The 21,578-nt window shown below is 45.1% G+C and overlaps 1 protein-coding gene across 18 annotated transcripts in view; it reads left to right on the top strand.

Moving 5' to 3' along the window:
* Positions 1 to 21,578, top strand: part of znf536 (zinc finger protein 536) — a 217,669-nt gene that overhangs the window by 155,238 nt on the left and 40,853 nt on the right. For 17 of the 18 annotated variants that reach the window (XM_056412195.1, XM_056412212.1, XM_056412193.1 and 14 more), the window contains one exon: positions 567 to 2,321. In XM_056412195.1, coding sequence (XP_056268170.1) covers positions 567 to 2,321 — 1,755 coding nt within the window. Of the gene's footprint in view, positions 1 to 566; positions 2,322 to 4,073; positions 4,112 to 21,578 lie in introns of all 18 variants that reach the window. The other variant, XM_056412208.1, reaches the window with a different exon arrangement.

Genomic DNA, 21,578 nt, shown 5'->3' on the forward strand with positions numbered 1-21,578 from the left:
ATTATCTCTTGAAGTGGACTGAAAGCACCATATGGTGAAATATTTTTGTTTTTTACGCTGTTGATGTGAGTGTTGGCTTACTTGGCGGGGCTGGATCGACCCACATTCAGAATCCTACTCCTCAACCCTACCTCCGTCCGAATACACACACACACACACACACACTAACATTGTTCTGTGGAAGAGTGTTTATTATCACGTGTATTTAATTTAATTCTGTGCTTAGTTGTTTTTCTTTCTAAACTTCTGCTTTCTAAATGTTATTATTTTTCTATCTTCCTTCATCTTTTCTTCAAGAATTTAAAAATGCATTTGTTTTGATACCAATCGCACAGTATCCTCTTTTTTCATAGTAGTTAATGAAATGCATATCTCTTTTTTTTGTGTGAGCTCTACCCATTTGACCTAATTTTCTTTGTTCAGGGAGGTGACATGACCCTCGGGTCCACATTCCCTGCTCCAATAAATAGATTTTGATATCCAGTCAATCTAATAATCAGGTTAATTATTCACTGTTTTCCCTGTCTTTCCCTTTCTGTTTCTTTTTCTCGTTCTCGACCTCTCAGGAGAGAAACCCTACCGGTGCCCTCATTGTGACTATGCCGGCACCCAGTCTGCCAGTCTGAAGTACCACCTGGAGCGCCACCACCGCGAGCGTCAAAATGGCTCCACCACCTCAGGCCACACCCCTTCTTCTGACCACAAAGAGGAGCATGGGAAGGCAACCGGTGGAGGCATCTTTGCCCGACCAGATGTCCTCCGTAATGTCTTCAAGAGCATGCCCCCCAACCTCGACTTCAGGGCAGGTCCAATGCTGCCGCATCAGTGGGCATCGGCTGGCATGATGTCTCCGCATGACCGAGATCGTGAGCGCGGAGACCGCCGCTTTGACTCCGCCTCTTCAGCTGAGAACATGAAGACTGCTGATGGCCCGTCCGCCCTCCTCACAACAGGGGTAGATAGCTTCACCGACCTCAGCAGAGCTTACCAAAGCATGATGGGAAACGGGGTCCACTTTCAAGGCTCTCTCCAGGCCTTCATGGACAGCTTTGTGCTCAGCTCCATGAAGAAGGACATGAAGGACAATCAGAGTTCTGTCCAGCTCCAGGCCCAGTGTTACCATGACAATGGCGAGCCCAAAGCAAAGCGGGCCGTTTCAGTTGACCAGGAAAGAGAAGACAAGGCTGAAGCCAAACCGAACTCAAAGCCTGGTAAACCTGGGTCCCAGTATGAACCACTTGATCTCTCCGTGTCAGTCCGGCCTGAGTCTGCATCCGGGTCCCTCCCCGGCTCTTCAGTCACCATCCATGATAATGTGGCGTGGCATGGCTGCCTCTTCTGCTCCTTCTCCACCTCCTCATTCGAGCTCATGGCTCTGCACCTCCAGGCCAACCACCTGGGTAAGGCCCAACAGCTGCGGTCCGATACAGGCAAGGAGCTCCATGGAGAGAGCTGTCCCACCACCTCCGTCCTTCACTCCTCCAACACCAAGACCTCTGGTGTGGCCCTTGACAAAGACGGAGAGAGAAATGGAGAGAAAAGCCATGGAGGCTGGAACAACCACATGGACCAGCCCTACAACCCCTTCCAGAGTGACTTCTACAGGCGGTTTGGTGGCTTGTATGACGGATCCCAGAGGGTCAACCAGGGCCTTCAGGCGTATTTAGCCCCAGCAGAGCAGGGTATTGACCTACCCACTCGGGCCTGTGGTGGAGCAACTCCAGCTGCGGATGACCAGATCGGTGATCGAGGCTCCCGTGGAGACACCGAAGAGGACCAGGTTGGATCAGACGATGAAGTTGCAAAGGCCGGGGGCCGCAGTGCCAGCGACACCCCCTCAACAACCCCCAAGAGACAGCAGCAACAGAATCACTCCGATGAAGAGGAAGAGGAGGGAGGAGTGGCTGAAGAGGAGGAGGAAAGAGACGAAGATGAGCAAATGGACGTTGAGAGAGAGGAGGACGGAAGTCCGACTTCAGACCGCTTCCAGAACCACTCCAAACACCTCCAAGACGACTCCTCTCTGCCCTCAAGGGGCGGAGGTGGTTTGGCCGCATCTGCCTACGCCATGACACCACATCCTCTGGTTCCCCAAACCAAGAACCAAGCTTTGCCACTGGAGAAGCAGTGGCAGCAAGGCCTGGCCCTCCTGTCTCCTGGAGGTCCCCCAGGACTGTTGAAGACTGAGCAGCACAGCCACCTAGAACAGCAGATGAACATGCTCTCGGTCCTCAGAGCCTACAGCAATGACAACCTCCCCGCGTTCAACGGCCTGGGAGGGGGAGCGCCCACAGGGGGCATGAAGAGGCCAGATGCACCTGGTGAGTGTGTTTAACCCCTACTGGAACTGGAACTGCTGTAAAGCACACACACACACACACACACACACACAGACACCGGTATCCAGACACCTTTACCAGCAGAAAACCACACACATAAAAAGTCGTGAATACACATTTGTCAGAAGCACAAATTCAATTTTTTCAAGCACTTCAAACACATAAACCCTAAACACACAAGACAAACACATACAATAATATTTTCCCTGACACCCACAAAGAAATTTCAGACACTCACTAAAGGTCTTGAGATTGGCTCTGAAGTGATTTCAGCCTTATTTCAAGCAGGTTTAGAAGCTATCAGCCTGCCGACTAGCAACAGATTAATCTTTATTACACGTTTATATTACTGGAAGTGCAGCGCCTCCCTCCCGTTCCTCGGCATGGAGGGAATAACCCTGGATGAGTAAGAGCAGGACCTCAGCTCCCCTTGCCATCCCCTCCACATGTCTCTTAACTATCTTAGCTCTCATAAAGCCTGCTCCCAAAAGCCCATTACTTTATAAGACTCGTCAATCTATGACCCTGTGAAAAATGAACTGTCAACTTTCATGATTCTGCTAAGGTTACAGCCGCTCCTTGAGACGGGAGAAGGAAATGCTTTTCTTCTTATTGCACTCGTCTTTTTTTTTTTTACAACCCTCTTTTGCTGTTCAGGGGTTGGTTGCTAAATTGTCTCTCTCGAAACAAAGTTAAAACCCAGTATTGGGATTGACCTTTGGAGCATAGACCTATACATAGATTACTGAGCTCTGGTCAGAGGCAACTCCTCCGTGTTGAAGCATTTGTTTAGACTGAAAACTTAACAGGCTTTATTTTTTCACAAGCATTAATTACCAGCGACAGTATGTTGTAGCTACAATGTTTACTGCAGTCCCTGAGACAGATTGTCATATTTAGCTTATTTTGACAGATTTAATCAAGAAGAAAAAGAAGAAATCTTTTCATCCTTTTTCTTCTCACTGTTATTTATACGTACATATTTTTCATTTGGTGGATGACAAAATCAGTTGACATTTTGCCGATGAAATGTAAAGTGCATGTCGACAGGCACACATTCAGAAAGGCACAGTAGACACAATAATCTATGATAATAGTGACGCCTCTGTTAATGAAGCAATGCAGCCACATGTGTTCATCTGACCTTTCCATCTGACAAAATATTGTCTGTTGTCATGGAGCTCTCTGCATAGCTTAGCTTTATGGAATAATTTTTCCCACACGAGATTGATATCTAACGATATGTATATATATATATATACATGTTTAATTTAATAGAGAGATGCCTGTTTGTGTGAGACCGCCCTACTTATTGTCTAAGCCATGTAATGTGGATAGTTCCTGTTGCCACTCGGGATGTGTGACCTTTACAGATACGTTCTTTCTCTGTGGAACAAAAACCTTTCTTACTTGCTGTTAGTTTGTCCTCTTCTGATTGTAATTAAAAAATCACAACCAGTTGTTATACGTGCAACTTCTTGGCAACGCATATTCACCATTGAGATCTGTAGCTCCATCGCGTAAAACAATATAAAAAGATTGAAGACGAACAAGTCAAATCGAGTTTGACGTTACATCGAGCGATTTCTGAAGCCTTCGGCGTTCGTACACGTGTACTAAAGGGCACGGGGAATTCTAAATGAACCACAGTGATACTTTGAAAAGGAAAATGCAAGTGAAATGTTGGGTCTTTCTCACCGCACGCTAACCAATATTAATCTGTTTGTGTGTCAGTGTCTACTCTGCCGTGGACTGCCTGCTGTAGATCCCACGTGAGCCCTGAGCAATCAGTTTTCGTTGTATTGATATGATAAAAGTCATCATAACGGCCACTTCACAAACAACTATACGTGTGCTTCTAAAACAGCGGAGGCTGCAGCTATTCATGCGCAGTTTGATATTCCTTCTCCTGTGTCTACAGTAAACCTAAAATTACTACCATCCGTAGTGTCACAAATATTACTTTTGCTCAGTGGTTGAGGACATTTTGTGATTTTTAAAATATAATAAAAGTATCAAAACCACAAAGTAAAAGATACAAACATTTGAATTATTATTGAATCATTATAGAATTAGCGAAAGGATGTAGCAATTAAAGTTATGCAGTACAATGCAGCAGAAGGGTTTCTGTCCTTAAATGACATGTTATGCTATGATATAATATGTTATTTAGTGTTTTTAACCAAACAAAGATGTTTTGTAGCCCACATTTTTGTTGTTGTTTTCTTTTCCTTTGCGATGGTTACAGCGTGTAAAAACATCAATCGTAAGCTCCCCTCGAAACACAATTGAGAATGCAGTTTAGTTGTATGGGAACGAAATGTTGCCGTCTGTATGCATTTATGTATTGCATGGCTGACCACTGTGACCACTGTCACTGCCGCCTGCTCTGCTACACACACTGCTGTTGGACCACAGATTGGATGAGAAAATAGACACTCTTGTTTCACAGCAAAATGCACTATTACAAGCCCCTCTTTATGTGTCCACTTGTAAACCCCTTGTGCTGTGGGGGTCACCCACATTCCACTGTTATTTGGTGGGCGGAGAAGGTGGGGGTAGAAAACTCAATTCAGATGGCAAAATGTGATTATCTGGAGTGGGTTTGCATTAGGTTTGTATGCAAATACAGCATAAATCATTAATATCGAAAATCTCCCTCGAATCTGCGGGAGCTGTTCTAGGGCACGCGCCACACGTCTGGAGAGGCTGTCTCTTCATTAGTGTACCCAGAAGACAGGGGGGCGGGGGGGGGTTACAATGCACATGAATCTACTTACACTCTGACACGCATATGTAAAATATCCACACATATTTACGTGCCCGTAGTATTAAAGCGCACCTCCCAAAATTGGCACAGGTATTGGATTCATCAATAAATGTCATTAACAGCATCGCTGGCCCTGAGGTCTCTGTAATCAGACAAAGTATCTGGTTACTGAAGTACTGTACGCCGTGTAAAGACTGATATTAACCCGCACCATTTGCTGTACTGTAGATGTGCTTAATGCAATCAATACTTGGCTGCTGTGGAGACCTATCTATAGCCATACATTATCAAACTTGAAGTATTACATTATTCAAACAGTGCCGTACATGGCACGACTGCTTGCGAACATTGCTCCTCACATCGTATTACTTACATTACCTCAGCCCCCTCGTTCATTTAATATATTAAACGTGGACTGGGACTCTGGAAGGTTGAGATTGACAAGCTGGAGGAGAGGAAGTGTTGATAGCGGAGCGGGACTTGGATGAGCGCGTCGAGGATTCCAGAGGGAAAAAAATGGCAGAGCTCGAAGCCGAGCGTCTCTCGCAATTTTCAGAAGTGGGCTCCACAAACAGAGTCGGTGGATAGGAGCGAGAAAGAATAGAGCGGATTGCTGTATATTCTCCCGTCAATTAGACCCATCGCTCCCAATTAACAAGTACTCTCACATTGTGCTCTATGGTTCTCCGCAGTGTCGTTGTTTGTTGGTGATCATTCTCAGTCAGCTCCTGTACACACATTAGAGAGCGACAAAACAGGTCTATTTATGGTAGTCTTGAGAGGATGAACATGACGCTGCCTCGATTCCACCCTGCCTTACGCAGCGTTGTGTCCCCGTACAAGCCATCAGCACAATCAATTACGTTTCGACGGAAAAGGGGGTTTTATCCTGAAATACGGTTTTAAACGTTGTATCTTGAAATAAAACAAAAGTGCACCCAAATGTTTTCGATTGGTTCAGTAAAAAATCTGGGTTTGGCTTTAGATAAGTGTGTTTATTCAGTATTTTAAGTTACGGGACACAAACAGCGTGCTCCTGGGTGAAAGTCCTGTGTTTGTTTCCTCGCAAGCAATCGTGATTGTCGAGAGGCAATCTAAGAAATGTAGATGGCATGTAACCGAAAAACATGAAGCAGCTGCTCAGCGTCACTGGCAACAACTACCACCTCAATACAGGACAGCTCTCAAAAAGTGTTGAGGTTGAGTCAGAGGCACACTGACAGGATGACTGACATGCAGATATGACAAGTAATAATCAATCACAAAATGTCTGCCAGAGGGGAGAAACCCTTGGACTTAATTGCTGGACACTTTGCGAGCGCTCTAAATGTAAAACTCGGCATATTTGCAGTGTCGTCGAAAACAGGTGGGAAGTAGATCAGATGACCGCTTCTTGAGGTATATAGAGACAGACAGGTCGGCAGACAGACATATATTCCTTGCTTTATAGTGAGGTAAATAATGAGTTAAGATGGATTCCATTTTCCCTTTCCCCCCCGACAGTCTTGTTGCGATGGCTTTGGCCCTTTTGTCCCACAGTCCTACATTTCTGCATGTTTGTGTGTGTGTGTGTGTGTGTGTGTGTGTGCGTGCATACATGCGCAATGGGTTAAGGAAGTTGCATCTGAAATACAGCACTGCTTGTGTCACTAGTGGCCAATTACCTCTGTCAGAAGGAGTGTGCCTTCATTGTGAGGGATTTGAACCCATGAGTGCTGAGGTCATGTTAGAACAATGTGCAAGACATGAACAGACCACATACACACACACACCTACACACGCACACAAACACACAGACACACAAACACATGTTTTTGTGTATATCTGGATGAAGAGAACATTCACACTCATTCTTACAGAGAAAGGATGATACTTGTGTGTGTGTGTGTGTGTGTGTGTCAATTAAAGACATATGGTGGGAGAGGTGGTTTCGCTGTGCAGCACAGATGTATTGGATCACAATTGGCATTAGCGGTGTAATTTTCACTCTCTCTGGTTTAAGTGTAAGAAAGGTAGACATGATAAATTAAGCTCTACACACACACAGGCTGGTGTCTGTACACACAAACAGTCGTAGCGCATTACTGAGTTCTTGGCTTGTTTCTATCAAATTGTTAAATGTTAATATTTGGATTGAACAACGATGAAACGCAAAAAGTTTCTCCTCCTATTCACAAATTTAGGAATAAAAACTGATGGATTCTGTCTCCGAGAGAGCTCCTGGGGTCTCTTAAATTATTTAAGAATAGATCCTAGATGACAGCACACCATCTGAGACATGGTTCAGAATGATTGTACAAAATATCATCGGACATGATGATTAATATGTTGCTGAGGCTAAATGTTCACGGTAATCCATAATTGGATATTTTTAGCCTCCCATTTTGCATTTGATGTGAACATTGGATAGGACGTCAGATCGCTCTTATTTCTCTATCGGTAACAAACAGCAAGAATACAGCTGACACTGATTTGGTTTGCAATCACTGCGCTGACTCACTCTCTACATTCTCTGTATTTTATGATTTATCATCTTCCTCATTTCTGTCCTGCTCCAGTTTGCTTTTCTTATTGTTTCCATTTAAACCAATTGTATGTTTTGTAACCCTTTATTAATCCCTAATTATATATGTGTAATATAATATACCTTCATATTTCATTGTTCCTAATTTGATGTTTTAATTCCTACTAGGGACATTTATGCAAAATGCTCATTTAATGATGTAGAATAAATCCTTGTCTCTGCCTGGCCGTGAATGTAGCTCACGTCTACACGTAACTGTAAATGGTAAAACAGTTCTGATAAATGCAAATGCCTGAACTTTGGGCACTCTTTTTCCGTGACAATGAAAAAATGATCCCTTTGGCAAAATCCTTGTTTTTAAAGAGCTGTAGAAATGTAAAGCAGTTGAACAAAAAGTGAACGTTCACCTATTTGAATTCACGTCTGTACCTTAAATGACGTAACGTACGCATTTGAGCAAACCTGACCAACGCGTCCTCATCTCTACAAAGGTCACTTTCAACCAGGTGGGTAACGGCGTGAAGCGCTCACAGTTTGGTTGGCCCAAAGTAAAAGGTTGTGTCTTAGGGTTCAAATGAGCACGTAATGTGAGATAAGTGTATTAACGTTTGGAAGTCACCGTCGACTCGTCGTTTTCTTTGACCCATCCGCCCTCGAGGGACCGTGCCGCTCTTTGTACCGTGTCACCTGACTTCATCCCTAATTACCACGTCCACTCGAGGTCACCGCCTGAAAATGAGTGTGAACACGGGGTCGCAATAAGCTGACCGCACACGCGACCTTTGGGGAGCGAGGACCGTCTCCTCTCTCCACACAACTTGACTCTATCAAGTTTAGGGCGGCTTTAGCTCAGTGGGGGGGTGGGGGCGTCCTGCAACACGGTTGTGGTTTCGATTCGATCCCCTCCCATTTGTGCATTGTCGAAGTGTCCTTGGCAGGCACACTGAACCCCCGGCTTCTTTCCTTCTTTCAGCCCTCCCATAATAACTAAGGATGGGTTAAATGCAGAGAACTAATTTCCCCTTAGGGATTAATAAAAGTGTATATTCATTATCCTCACCCAGCATCCTTTTTTTAATCTCAGGTCCGTCTGTTTGATATTTAAGGCCACACTCCTGCAAACATGCATGCACACTTAGACCCACACACACACACACACATTTAAAACTTTTGATAATGCAAAACCTGGTAATTGCCAATAATACTGTCCCCATCAGGTGGTTAATTACTATGAATTTGGTTGCTGTTTGTCTCGAGCAAACATGTGCACACACACATAAACACTCGCACAAACTGCTTTGACAAGTGGAAAAGGCCTGAGGTACTTATTGCTCCCAGACACCCCTGTGTTTACTAATGAGCTAGGCGGATGGCTTACCTGCACAGCCGTAATTATTCTGTGCACTTAAAAGCAGCGCGGAAAGTTCAGAAAGGTGACATCCGAGAATTCTAGTGTGGGGGGGGCGCACGGTCTCATTTGGCATCTGTACATTGAGGATCCCCAAAGTAGTTGGTTCCATCAGGCAGTGGATCAAAGAATGCATGAAACAAAGCAAGATGAGCATCTCCATTCATCCCAATTATTTATATTTCCTTACCCAACATGCGAAGGCTCCACCCAGATCGGGCGCACCACTTGCACCCTCAATCCGACCCGTCTCGAGGTCCGATTCATAAAAAGGTGTTACAGCACCGATTTGCTCTTTTTTTTTGCGTCCTACTGCTAATTATTAATTAATTTTGCCTTTGCGCCAAAGAACATGGTCGGCAGAAAAAGTCAGAGAGAAAAGAAAGATGTTTAATCATGGGTTTTATTATCCATTCTCACTTCTTTTAAGAAATGACAGATCCGTATCTCTCTGAGTGAATGAAATCACGTTTATTTAGACAGAAGTACCGTGAGGAAAACGCACCTCCTGAATTATCGGAAAACACCAATTCAGATTTCTCTCTCTTTGTGGCGTCACCGGTCCGGCTTCCTGTGAGCGGCTTCACCAGATCAATTTAACCTCATCCAGAGTTGGTGCCGGCTGAAACTCAACCGCCTGACGTTGCTCTGTTCAGACCAGACTCCACCGGGCAATCCTTCCTCCAGATCCCCGCATTTCCTTTTCCAACACTCTGGGATCCTCTCTTTTTCTTTTTCTTTTTTCTCCAACTCTCCATCTCTCTTTCTCTTCCCCGTTGCTGGAGGGCACGGGCTCCTCCAGTGATTAAGCCGTCTGGGGGGCCTGTCTGCCCGTCTTTTTTACCAAAGGAGGAGGAGGAGAAGAGGAAGACGACTGTTGCCGATGCACTCCCTTCCCCTCCTTCCCGGCTCTCGGTACGTGGCTCCGCCGCGCCGAGATGACAGCTCTGACAGCTGGCGAAGGCGAGGTGCTATTTCACGTGTGCAACAACATTACAGGGTTTAACTTGTGCAGAGGTGAATTATCACCTTGTCACCCAAAAGTGCAAATGGTGTAGTTTTCAAAGAGCAATTAAGTGTAATAGCTGCTGTCGAGCCCCGAGGACGGTACCTGTTGCTCACTCTCTGTCTCGCTCTGCTCCTTGGCAGATGTGATAACTCGAGGAATATTCCCCCTCACCCCCCTCGCTAATTCCCCGGCTACCGATGGCTGCGCCCGCTGAAAGGGTCCCTTTTTTGAAGAAAGAAAGTTTTCAAAAAGGCGTCCTATTCTTCCCGTTGTTCACCCCAACCCCCCCTCCCTCCTCCTCCTCCATCCATCTCTCTCTCCGACATATTCGCTAATGCCCAACGATGACACTGGCCACATCACGTTTCCTGGAAGTACAGTGCCGTGAATGAAGGGCCAGTATCGAGTTGCCCTTGAAAAGGAAGCGGAGACGAAGTGCTGGATGATTGCAAAGTTACGCGACAATTATTCTATTCATTATTTCAGAAGCAGGAAGGGGGGCGGGTGGGGGTGGGGGGGGGGGGTGAAGACAGCGTGGGAGCTGTGAGGTTACAGGGAACTGGGGATTGCATTCACACACCACACACACACATATATGTATATATGTATGTATATGTATATATATATATATATGATATGTGTGTGTGTGTTTTTTCACGCGCAACTCAAGTGCTTTTATGTATACAGGACTGTCTCAGAAAATTAGAATATTGTGATGAAGTTCTTTATTTTCTGTAATGCAATTAAAAAAACAAAAATGTCATGCATTCTGGATTCATTACAAATCAACTGAAATATTGCAAGCCTTTTATTCTGATTTATTGCTGATTATGGCTTACAGCTTAAGAAAACTCAAATATCCTATCTCTAAATATTAGAATATCATGAAAAAGTATACTAGTAGGGTATTAAACAAATCACTTGAATTGTCTAATTAACTCGAAACACCTGCAAGGGTTTCCTGAGCCTTGACAAACACTCAGCTGTTATAAATCTTTTTTTTTACTTGGTCTGAGGAAATATTAAAATTTTATGAGATAGGATTTTAGAGTTTTCTTAAGCTGTAAGCCATAATCAGCAATATTTAAAAAAATAAAAGGCTTGCAATATTTCAGTTGATTTGTAATGAATCCAGAATGCATGACATTTTTGTTTTTTTAATTGCATTACAGAAAATAAAGAACTTTATCACAATATTCTAATTTTCTGAGACAGTCCTGTATATGCAAGCCTCCTCCCCTCGGTGCACGCTCATAGCCGATGTTGAAGCGCATTGCATTCGATATTGCGCGACATGAAACAATGGGTTATAAATTGGCCTTCCAACCCGATATATTTGACATGATCTCTGCTTCCCATCTCGTTAGTTTGCTGTTTGTTTCTTTTCTTCCCCGACTCCTGTAGACTTTGTTCAGTTTGAGTTGCTCCTCTTAAGAATGCATCGTTCCCCCTTCCCCAGGCGCCCCGGAGATGTGAGGAGGACGCCTCAGAGGAGTTGTACTCATAAAGCCTCCTCATCCTCCGAGGGAGAGGCAGAGAGGGAGAGAGAGAGCGAGAGAGAACAGTACCGGCAGGCAAAGACACACAGGCATAATAACTACACTTACACAGCTAGTCGACACATAATGAGACAATGCCGCGGCAACTTCAAGGAAAAACACAGATATATGAAGAACAACACAGAGCAAGGCAGAGAGAGAGGAAACAGGGGTTGAGGAGGAAAAAAAGAAAAAAAACGAAGAAACTATGTCAACTTTTATTTCCTCTGTTATTTCACATCAATGGAGGCACGCAGTGATACTAATAAAAAACAACAAAAACCCCCCAAAAAAACATACACAGGTGTAGACACGTATGCAGCAAGTTGGCGCATTTGAAAAGCTCTGTGGCAATTAAAGACAAATAACTTGCATTATTTTTTTCCCGAAGCGAAAGGATGATCCCGACCACTCGCTAAAAACTTGTTTGATTTAAACATCAAAAAAATAAGGGAGAAAAGAAGCAAACGAAATAAGACAGCGAGAAACAGATAAATAAGACGCAAATAAACAAAGTTGCGCTCGGAAAGAAAACACAGAGAGAGAGAGAGAGAGAAGCCAAACCGCGGGGGGAATAAGAAAAAGGAGAATAGCGAGCGTCGAGACAAATAAGCCTGCAACATTATAACATTAGCGGTTAGAAAATACACTTAATTCCTTGGCAGAGATGGATATAAACTGCATTGTTGAGTCGCTAAATCCCAGCGACTGGATTTAAACCGCCGCATTGTTTTATGAGAAAAAATACGTGGGTGGAGGAACACTGCGTGTTCTAATTACAGTGATTTAATCAGGATTAGAGAGGTTACCTGGATGAGGCTAGGGGGCATGCGGGGGCAAGGGCACGGGCTTCTTTAAGGGCAGACCGGGTCCTCGCCGGAACTCATCTGCCACACTGACTTCAGCCTCTGCAACAATGACTTTCTTTTGCTCTTGCACGAGTAAACACTGGCCTATTGTTCTGCTTCTCGCCACTCTCTGTCTTTATCCCCCCCTCCTCCTCCTCCTCCTCCTGCCTAGTTAAACAGCAGGCCGAGGGGAATCCATTTTAATCTGATTAATAACTTAGTTGATCACATATAACCCAATTTTCATTCAGTGCCGCCCTTGTCCGCCCCCGGGCCACGCCCACGGCCGACCTTTCGGAGCGGGCCACAGTAACGACGGAGCACAATCGGCGCCCTTGTCCCGTCGGAGAAAAGCTGAAGATGTTTTACATCATTACCAAAAAATTGTAATGTCCCTTTTCTTTCTTTAAAAAAAAAAAAGGCATGCTCTTCACAAAAGGCCAGGCCTGCAATTGTGTGTGTGTGTGTGTGTGTGTGTGGGTGTGTTAGGGGGGTTATTACAAGTGGGATTCCAGTTTCCTGGGTCGCAGGGATGGGAACAACTCTTCTCATGCATTCACAGTAATATGAATCCTTTTAAAACAGATATGGTTACATATTAGTTTTGAAAGGTACAGTAACTGGCTCAGTGTTAAGCTGCCCTCCAACACTGGGGCTCATTGTCCCCCCCACCCCCCTCCTGGCCCGGCTAATAACTGGCCCCTGATCCTCATCTCTTACTGGCTCAACTTTTTCTCTCTTTTTTCCCCCTTCCCTGAATGTATCTTTGATTACACCGTTATATGAGCTTCGTTTTGTCATTTCAATTTCACTCGACGTGTTTAGCGCTGAGAGATTTGTATTCAGGATTGGCAATTATGATTAGAATGCCACAAAGTAAGCCTTGTGAGTTTTTCTTTTTTCTCCTTTTTTTTTTGCAATGACAAGTAGAGAGAGGAAAAAATATCCTTTTCCCCTCACAAACACACACACACACACACAGGAAATATGAATCAAATATTCATGAAGTGGGCTGAGGTTCTCATACACCCATATGCTTCCTCATTCAAGCAGCTTGCAGTGGACACAGGCATCCGTCCAGCTTGTGTGTGACAGAGAGCATGACAACGCCTCGCCGCCACCTATCACCGCTGCCCGCGATAATCATCAGACGGGGGGGGGGGGGGGGGTCATGGCGGGAAAAACACACACACTCTTTCTCTTTCTCTCTTTGTCCTCGCTGCCCTGCGTCGTGCCCCCACGACTTCCTTTCCCTGCGTTTTAAATAATATAATCCGTCGCGAAAGAGAGAGAGAGAGATGAGTCTCTCCGAGCTGCGTGATTCACCGGCCGGGAATCCTTGTAAAACCAGGGTGCTGCTCATTCGCCAGTTTTCAGAAATTGTAAGAACTTTATGATTTATGTTTTTTTTATTAGGCCTCGGCGGGATTGAAGAAAAAAAAGGGGTGCTGCGAGCGGACGGTCCGGGGTGGTGGGGGTGTGTGTGTGTGTGTGTGTGTGTGTGTCTGTGTGTGGATTAAAACTGAAGGGATTAGAAGCACACTTTAAGATAAATCTTTTTTTAATGTGAAACCTCATCCCCGCTCATTCTGGGGGTAACCACTCTTATTAACTGCTTTCTCTCTCACTCCCTCTTTGATGCGGCCCATTTCTTTCTCTCTCTCTCTTTTTTCTCTTTCTCTCTCCCCTTCCAGCCGAGCAACTTTAAGCGCAGGCTCTTTTGGCCGCCGCCAACTCTGCCGGTTACACAAACAACGTCCCTTTTTAAGCTTTTAAACACAGAACAATGGCAAAGCACATCGCGCGCACATTAATGCTTTTGTATATGGGAGGAGAAGAAGAAGAATAAAAGATAGAAAAAAATAAAGGCAGGGAAAACCAGAAGAGAAGAAAAGAGATAAGCAGAGCTTGGCTACGCTGCCCCTCCATCCCTCCATCCCTCCATCTTTCCTTCCTCCCTCGCTCTGTCTCTGTTAAGAGGGGGGGAAAAGAATCTCTCTCTCCATCATCAAATCCATGCTGATCTGTATGTGTCGGGAGGCTAAACAGACAAACATCATATTCTCCGGCTCCAGACTCTAATTGACTGAACGAGGATTGGTCACACTTTTAAGAAGCGTTCAATAATGGATTCCCATGTTTGTGCCTCTTTTAACTGGCAGCGCGAATGGAAGGCATAAATGTTGTCTTTATTACCGAAAACAACAGCCCTCCTCTCTTTCCGTCTCCCTCTATCTCTCCCCCTGATCTTCTTTTATTTATATTTCTTCTTCCTCTCTCTCTCTTTCTCTCTCGCCGTAAAAAGACGATACGAGCCCCCGCATCCATCGCAAGGTCAGCGCCGCCTGACAGATGACAAACGATCTCAAGATGGCCACATCATCTGTCCTGTAGTCAAAAGAGATGAATGCATTATAATTGATCTTCTTCTTCTTCTTCTTCTTCTTCTTCTTCTTCTTCTTCTTCTTACCCATTATCACGGCATGGGGAAGCTAGGGGGGAAATGGGGTGTGGGGGGCAAAAACAACCACCTGAATTATCCGTGGCACCGGCTCGAAGTGCTTCCAGGCCCAACAAAAAGAGAGAGAGAGCGGGGGAGTGCGGGGCAAGCGAGCATGGAGGGAAATATTTTCGAAAAATCTGCACTTATCGTGATTCTGTATCAAGAAGCGGACTTGGCAAGAGACGGAGATTCAGTATTATGTACAAGCTGCTCATCAGATGGGAGTTGAGTTTATTTCTGTGCCCTCCACCCCTCCCCCACAACCCCCTCCCATCCTCTGCCACCCCTCTTGTTTGCTTCCCATCCAAGATGTGTCTCAACCCCCCATTCCCCCACTCCCCGGACTGGACAGCTACATCAGAAATGTCCCGAAAAAAACACAACTTGGCATTGTCGTGTGGACAGAACACGACTTTTCATTTAAATAATTTGATTGATTCTCTCACAGTTTATTGTTTTTTTTTCTCCACACTTTCTTCTTCTTCTTCTTCATCTCATTATCTCCGGTGCGGTGAAAACACACCTACACACACACCTACACACACCTACACACACACCTACTGACACACACACAGCGAGCTAAACTCCATCTCTGCCAGTGATGGACACTTTTGACAAAACACTAAGTGCATTTCTTAATTATCTGACTCCTCTCTAATACCGTTGTCATCTCGCAGACAGTCTTTCTCCTCGCTCTCTGATGTTGTTATTATGTTCTCATTTAGACGCCGGCTCTCTGCAGGTAGTCATCCCGCCGCCGCCCCCCCTCGACGCATCCCTCCCCCTCCTCTCACTCACACACACACACACACACACGCTCCGTCCCTTTACGTGTCATTAAAAACGAGGATTTGAGTCGGTATCGTTTTGTCAAACATTCCCCAAAATTATAATGATTTCTCCTTATTTTTTCTTCTCTTTTCTTCCACCTGTCCCGCCGCTCCCCTTCCTCTTCATTCCACAACAAAAAGAGCGTGTTAATTAAGAAAACAAATATTCAGCAATTGTTTGCTCATGATCTTTTGCACCACTGCTAGAGGCGTCAACCAATCACGTTGTGCGGAACGGACACGTTCTAAACGTGGGGCCGGCATGTTCGGACGGAACAACGCTAATACAGAGGCTCTCCATCCGCTCTCACCTTTCACAATAAAAGAACCAGACATACACGTTACAGTCACTGAGCTGTTTACCAGGACTCAAACTTACTCATTTTGCGAAAATAAACTCGATATACTGTATATATTTTTTCAATTATAATCTTTTATTGAAATGGTGCGGAAAACTGTCGCAAATCCACTTCTCTGCTGGTGCTCATAGTTTTGATGCAAGTATTTATTGTGTCATTGATTCATCCCCCCCCCCCCTCCTCACACACACACCGCGTAAAGGCCTTAAAGCATATAAAAAGAATAAGAGAATCCCTTTTTTTGTGTTACCAGTTGAATTGATCCTGTGCGCTCCTACAGTAGTTCCTCTGACACAATAAAGTGAGCTCAACTAGTCTATTGGTTTTTGTTTTGTTTTCTTGTATGTGTGTGTGTGTGTGTGTGTGTGTATGTGTGGGGGGGCTTGATTGTCAGAGGTTGCAGTATTGGATCTTACGCCTATCGAAGCTGATGCATTATAAAAAAGCGTGCAGAGCCCAAAGTAATGATCATATACAAATATCAATATGAGAAAGAGTGTGTGCTAAAGAAGACACATTGCTATTGATGTTTAAATAACTGTAGCGCCGGAGAGATGGATAGAGGACGGCAAAAAGAAAGAGAAGTGAATCATATTTTCTCACTGCCTTGTGGGGTAAAAAACAAAAAACAAAGGCACATGATCGAACACACCTCGCAAGGTGCAAACAGTGAAGGCAAGGTGAGATCAAAGCAGCACCTCTCTCTCTCCCTCCCTCTCTCTTTCGCTCTCTCTCTCTGCCGAAGTGCTGAAAACTGAAAATAAATACATAATCAGTTGTCTTGCTGTTTTGATGTGAGCCGCATTATCTGACCGCCGTTTCCGCTGATTCCTGAAAGAGACAAAGAAGGGATTGTTTGACGATGCCAGCTTGTAAAAAATCTAGTAAAAAAAAGAAAATGATGTGTTCAAAAGTGTTTGTTCCCAACACACACACACACACACACCTCTACTCCTGTGTGTCTTTTTAATTCGTCCGGGCATACGCAGCTGTATTTGCATTTCAAATGCTCATATTTGAAGAGGGTGGTTTAAATGCCAAGACGCAAATTGATGACAATCACCTCGACTCAAAAGCATTGGCATAAAAAAAGAAGAAGCAAAAACCTTCTCTCCTCGCCGCTGACATTAAAACTAAAACCAACGGCGGCAATGCAAACACAATACAAATATATATTTATCTCCTTTCTCCACCAACCTTTTCCTCTCCCTCCATCTCATTATGTCGGTATCACTCTACATTTGAATATCAGTTCCATGCGCTCGCAGGGCAATGGTGTGCGAGCCGCCTCCAACTAAAATAAGAGAATAATCAGCGGGGTTCAGAATGAGGAGGAATTGATTCAGCGGCAAACAGTCGGGGTGCATACACACTTACACACACACACTCATATGCACACCCCCCTCCCCCTTTCGCTGCCTTTTCATCACTTTTCCATATTCATTTCTGTAATTTACAGTAAATCCAATAGCTGTCAGTCACATACACACACACACAAACACACAAAAGGGGGAGAAAAAAAATAAAAATTGTAAATTCACAACGTTGGCTGTGTTTGTGTGTGTGTGTGTGTGTGTAGGGGGGTGGGGTGGGGGGGGGGGAACAGCTGCTGCAACATTTATGGCAAAGACCACTCTAAAATATTAAAGATGTGTCATCACCGGCGCTCGGCCTCTGCATCTGTAACCATCTGCTTTCTATTAAAACATTACACCCCAAAAAAAAAAAAGGAGGAAAGAAAAAAGCACATCAGATCTGCTATTTCCACCCCCCCACCCCCTCTTTTTTTCTCCTTTCTTCTTCTTTCCCTTCTTTCAGATCTGCTCGATCTGTATCGGCACGGACAAACAATCCCTTTTTTGAGTCCTGCTGAACTCAGCTGACGCGAAGCATCCAGAGCAACGCTCGTTTCTCAGTATGCGGCGCTCTTGTACGACCTCTGCTATCGAGCGGCGGACATTAAAGGCAGAGTTCAGGTGTTTATTGAAGCGACGTTGCACAGGCGCCCGTCGTCCATTAGGCGGGGCGTTCCCGTAGATGGCATAGATTGTTGTTTTCTCAGAGTTTCATAGACACTCTCAGAAAACAACAACATCTCTATCAGTTCACACTACATTGAGGAAAGATCGTCAGAGAGGGCCCTTCTGAAAACATTCTAAATACACTTCAAACTCAAACGGTCTCTTGAAAGGCCGCATGGACACAACTAAACATGTGGCAGCAGAAGTCACAAGTGCCGACAGAGAAGCCACCTGTTCCACACATCTGCAGTGCATCGTAGGGACGTTTCTCCGGCCTTTTTAAAAATCTACGTTCCATAAATCGCGCTTCCCCTCGTGACGTGTAGCGACCCCCCCCCGCCCCCTCCCCTGTTTAAACTTCTTTTTCTTCCATTGCATTGCCGGTCGCGTCTGCGCGTGTGCTCGAGCAAGACACCGAGCCCTCAAAGTTGCCACGACGGAGAGTGTCAACTAAATGTCAAAGAATGTCAAAATTACAGTCCTCCCCTCCCCGATGTCCTCGGGTTACTCAGGGGTGTGGAGGCGTACAATGACTCAGACTGTTTGGGGCGATGACATCTGTCCTGTTAGAACACAGAGAGAGAGAGAGAGAGAGATAGAGAGAGAGCATTGGGCTTCTGAAAGCACCGCCGCCAACTCTCCTGTTACCACCGGCCGGGGAGTGATGGGAGGAGAGGCTTACAGGGCCAGTCAAAGGTAAACAGTTACACCATGGTGACTCACTTTTTTTCCTTTTTGGAGCGTGGCTAAAAGGAAGATCATCTCTCCCACTTAATAGGTCATTTCCTTTTGTCTCCCGAGGATCACGTCACATGTGTTGCCTGCGACGGGGTGGTCTGGCCCGAGGATGGGGAGAAAGAGAGAGAGAGAGAGAGAGAAGGGGGTTAGGAGAGAAGAAGAAGAAGAAAAAAATACAAAATGTACAGATTGAAACTTGGCTGTAAAACTTTTCACGACGGCGTTTCTGCAGACCCGTTCTGTTCAAAATCAAACGAGCGCCTGTTTGTGAGGAATGCAGCGACAGATTCGGGGACATTTCCCAGTTTTTGTTCTTCTAAAATGTATTTCATGCTCCCTGTCATCTAGTCTGGGCAAAACTACTTGTCCATTTTTTTGGGCTCTCCCTCTTTTTTTTTTACATTTGCAGCCACTACCCCCTCCTTACCCCCTCCCCTCTCTCCTTCACTCTCCCTTGTGATGTCACCATCTCGCCGTGAATCATTAGGATATCAGTGTTCAGCCGGTGACAGAAAGCACATGATTAACAAGCTCTCTTGTTTTTCCTCTCCTCTTTATCCTCCTCCCTTTATTTCTTCCCGAAACGAGGACTCCTGCTGCTCCCAACGACGTTTCTCCTCGTTCACCCCTCCCCCCCCGCCCCCCTCCTCCTCATCATCCTTCCTTCCCTTCTCTTCCCCCCCTGTCGTGGATGGCAGGGAGTCACAGGTGTGTGACAATAATTACACATACACTCAGAAAAAGAAATAACGTTGTTTCCTCCATTTAATAAGTTTGCAGTAAAATAGGCAGCGAGATCCAGAGAGAGAGGCGGGGAGCTCAAATCTTATCGGATACCCCCAACCTCTAACTTAATCATATGGCTCTTAAGAGCAGCCCGCCACCAGCTGGGGCTCCGTAATATGCATGCAATATGTGTGTAAAACGATACGCTTTAATTTTGAGCCCACTTTAAGCAGCAACAAAATCTGTTTATATGGGAGACATTTAAAAAGAAGAGAGGGATGGAGGGAGGGAGGGCGAGCAGGGGATTGGGTTAACTCTTGCTCTCCGGGCTTGACAAGAGCCATCTGTTGGGTGTCAACTAGTATCACTGTACACACTGTAATGTACAGAGAGCGCGGAACAAATGGTGATGCACGGGTTGGCTTACTGTTTGTGGGCAAAAAAGAAGAGGTGCCACTCGGCCCCCTGTATTAAAAACATGGTTTCTCCCGTTTGTACGTGGTTGTGTCGTGGCTGTGGAGACTTAAAGCTGACCTTTGGAGACGGTCTCACTCGGGCCTGGTGCCACTGGCCGTGGTGGGACGACTACGCTCCGTGGGACTGATATTGTTATTTACAAGGGAGGTCGGAGGGGGTCACATTTTGAGTCCACGCTGCTCTCGACATGGCGACTGGTCGGTGTGTGCCGCGCACACTTGGACTCACGTGTACTAACAGCGCACGTGGGGCTTATCTGGGATTTTCGCCACACGCAGAAGGGGGAGGGGCGTCCTTCTGTACTCAGGTACACGTTACTCCGCCATACCTTCACACAGGAAGCAGTTCATTCTTATGTGCTGAATTTGTAATTCAGCACCTCAGAGGTTGAAAGCTTGCCTGACAGTGATCTGTATGGGCAGAGCTACTCACGGATACGACTATAAGATAGAGAAATATTCAAATATGTTTTTGCGTTGACAGCACAATATTATCCAATGCGTACTATTGGAAAAACGTGTACTTTTACACACAGTGTCGTGCCTGATCCACTGGTGTCAGAGGGGTAGAAGAGGTTAGGAAGAGCCTTTTTTCCTTTGGATTGTTATGATTTGTATATACAGGACTGTCTCAGAAAATTAGAATATTGTGATAAAGTTCTTTATTTTCTGTAATGCAATTAAAAAAACAAAAATGTCATGCAGTCTGGATTCATTACAAATCAACTGAAATATTGCAAGCCTTTTATTCTTTTAATATTGCTGATTATGGCTTACAGCTTAAGAAAACTCTAAAATCCTATCTCATAAAATTTGAATATTTCCTCAGACCAAGTAAAAAAAAGATTTATAACAGCTGAGTGTTTGTCAAGGCTCAGGAAACCCTTGCAGGTGTTTCGAGTTAATTAGACAATTCAAGTGATTTGTTTAATACCCTACTAGTATACTTTTTCATGATATTCTAATATTTAGAGATAGGATATTTGAGTTTTCTTAAGCTGTAAGCCATAATCAGCAATATTAAAAGAATAAAAGGCTTGCAATATTTCAGTTGATTTGTAATGAATCCAGAATGCATGACATTTTTGTTTCTTTAATTGCATTACAGAAAATAAAGAACTTCATCACAATATTCTAATTTTCTGAGACAGTCCTGTATGTTGCACATGTGAGAGAGCCCGCCTCGGGCCTCGCGAGGGAAGCGCAAACCCAGTTTGATGACGGTGCGACGACTTGGCTTTTGGGAACGGAGCTGTCGTTTGCTCGTCGAGTCGCAGAGTGTGTGTGGACCGGGGGGGGGCGAGAAAAGAGGCAAGAGCGAGGCATTCAAGTACAAGGGGAGTAAAAAACGCGAAAAAGATTTGGAGGGGACGACAGCGTGTAAACTTCAAAACGCCTCTGACACTGCTGCTGCTGCCCCCAACCCTGACCACTCCACAGATGCTTCTGTTCCTCGCTCTCTGCCCCCATCCTCTCCTCTCCGTTTCGC

The sequence above is a fragment of the Pseudoliparis swirei genome, chromosome 4, assembly GCF_029220125.1.
Source record: "Pseudoliparis swirei isolate HS2019 ecotype Mariana Trench chromosome 4, NWPU_hadal_v1, whole genome shotgun sequence".
NCBI lineage: Eukaryota > Metazoa > Chordata > Actinopteri > Perciformes > Liparidae > Pseudoliparis > Pseudoliparis swirei.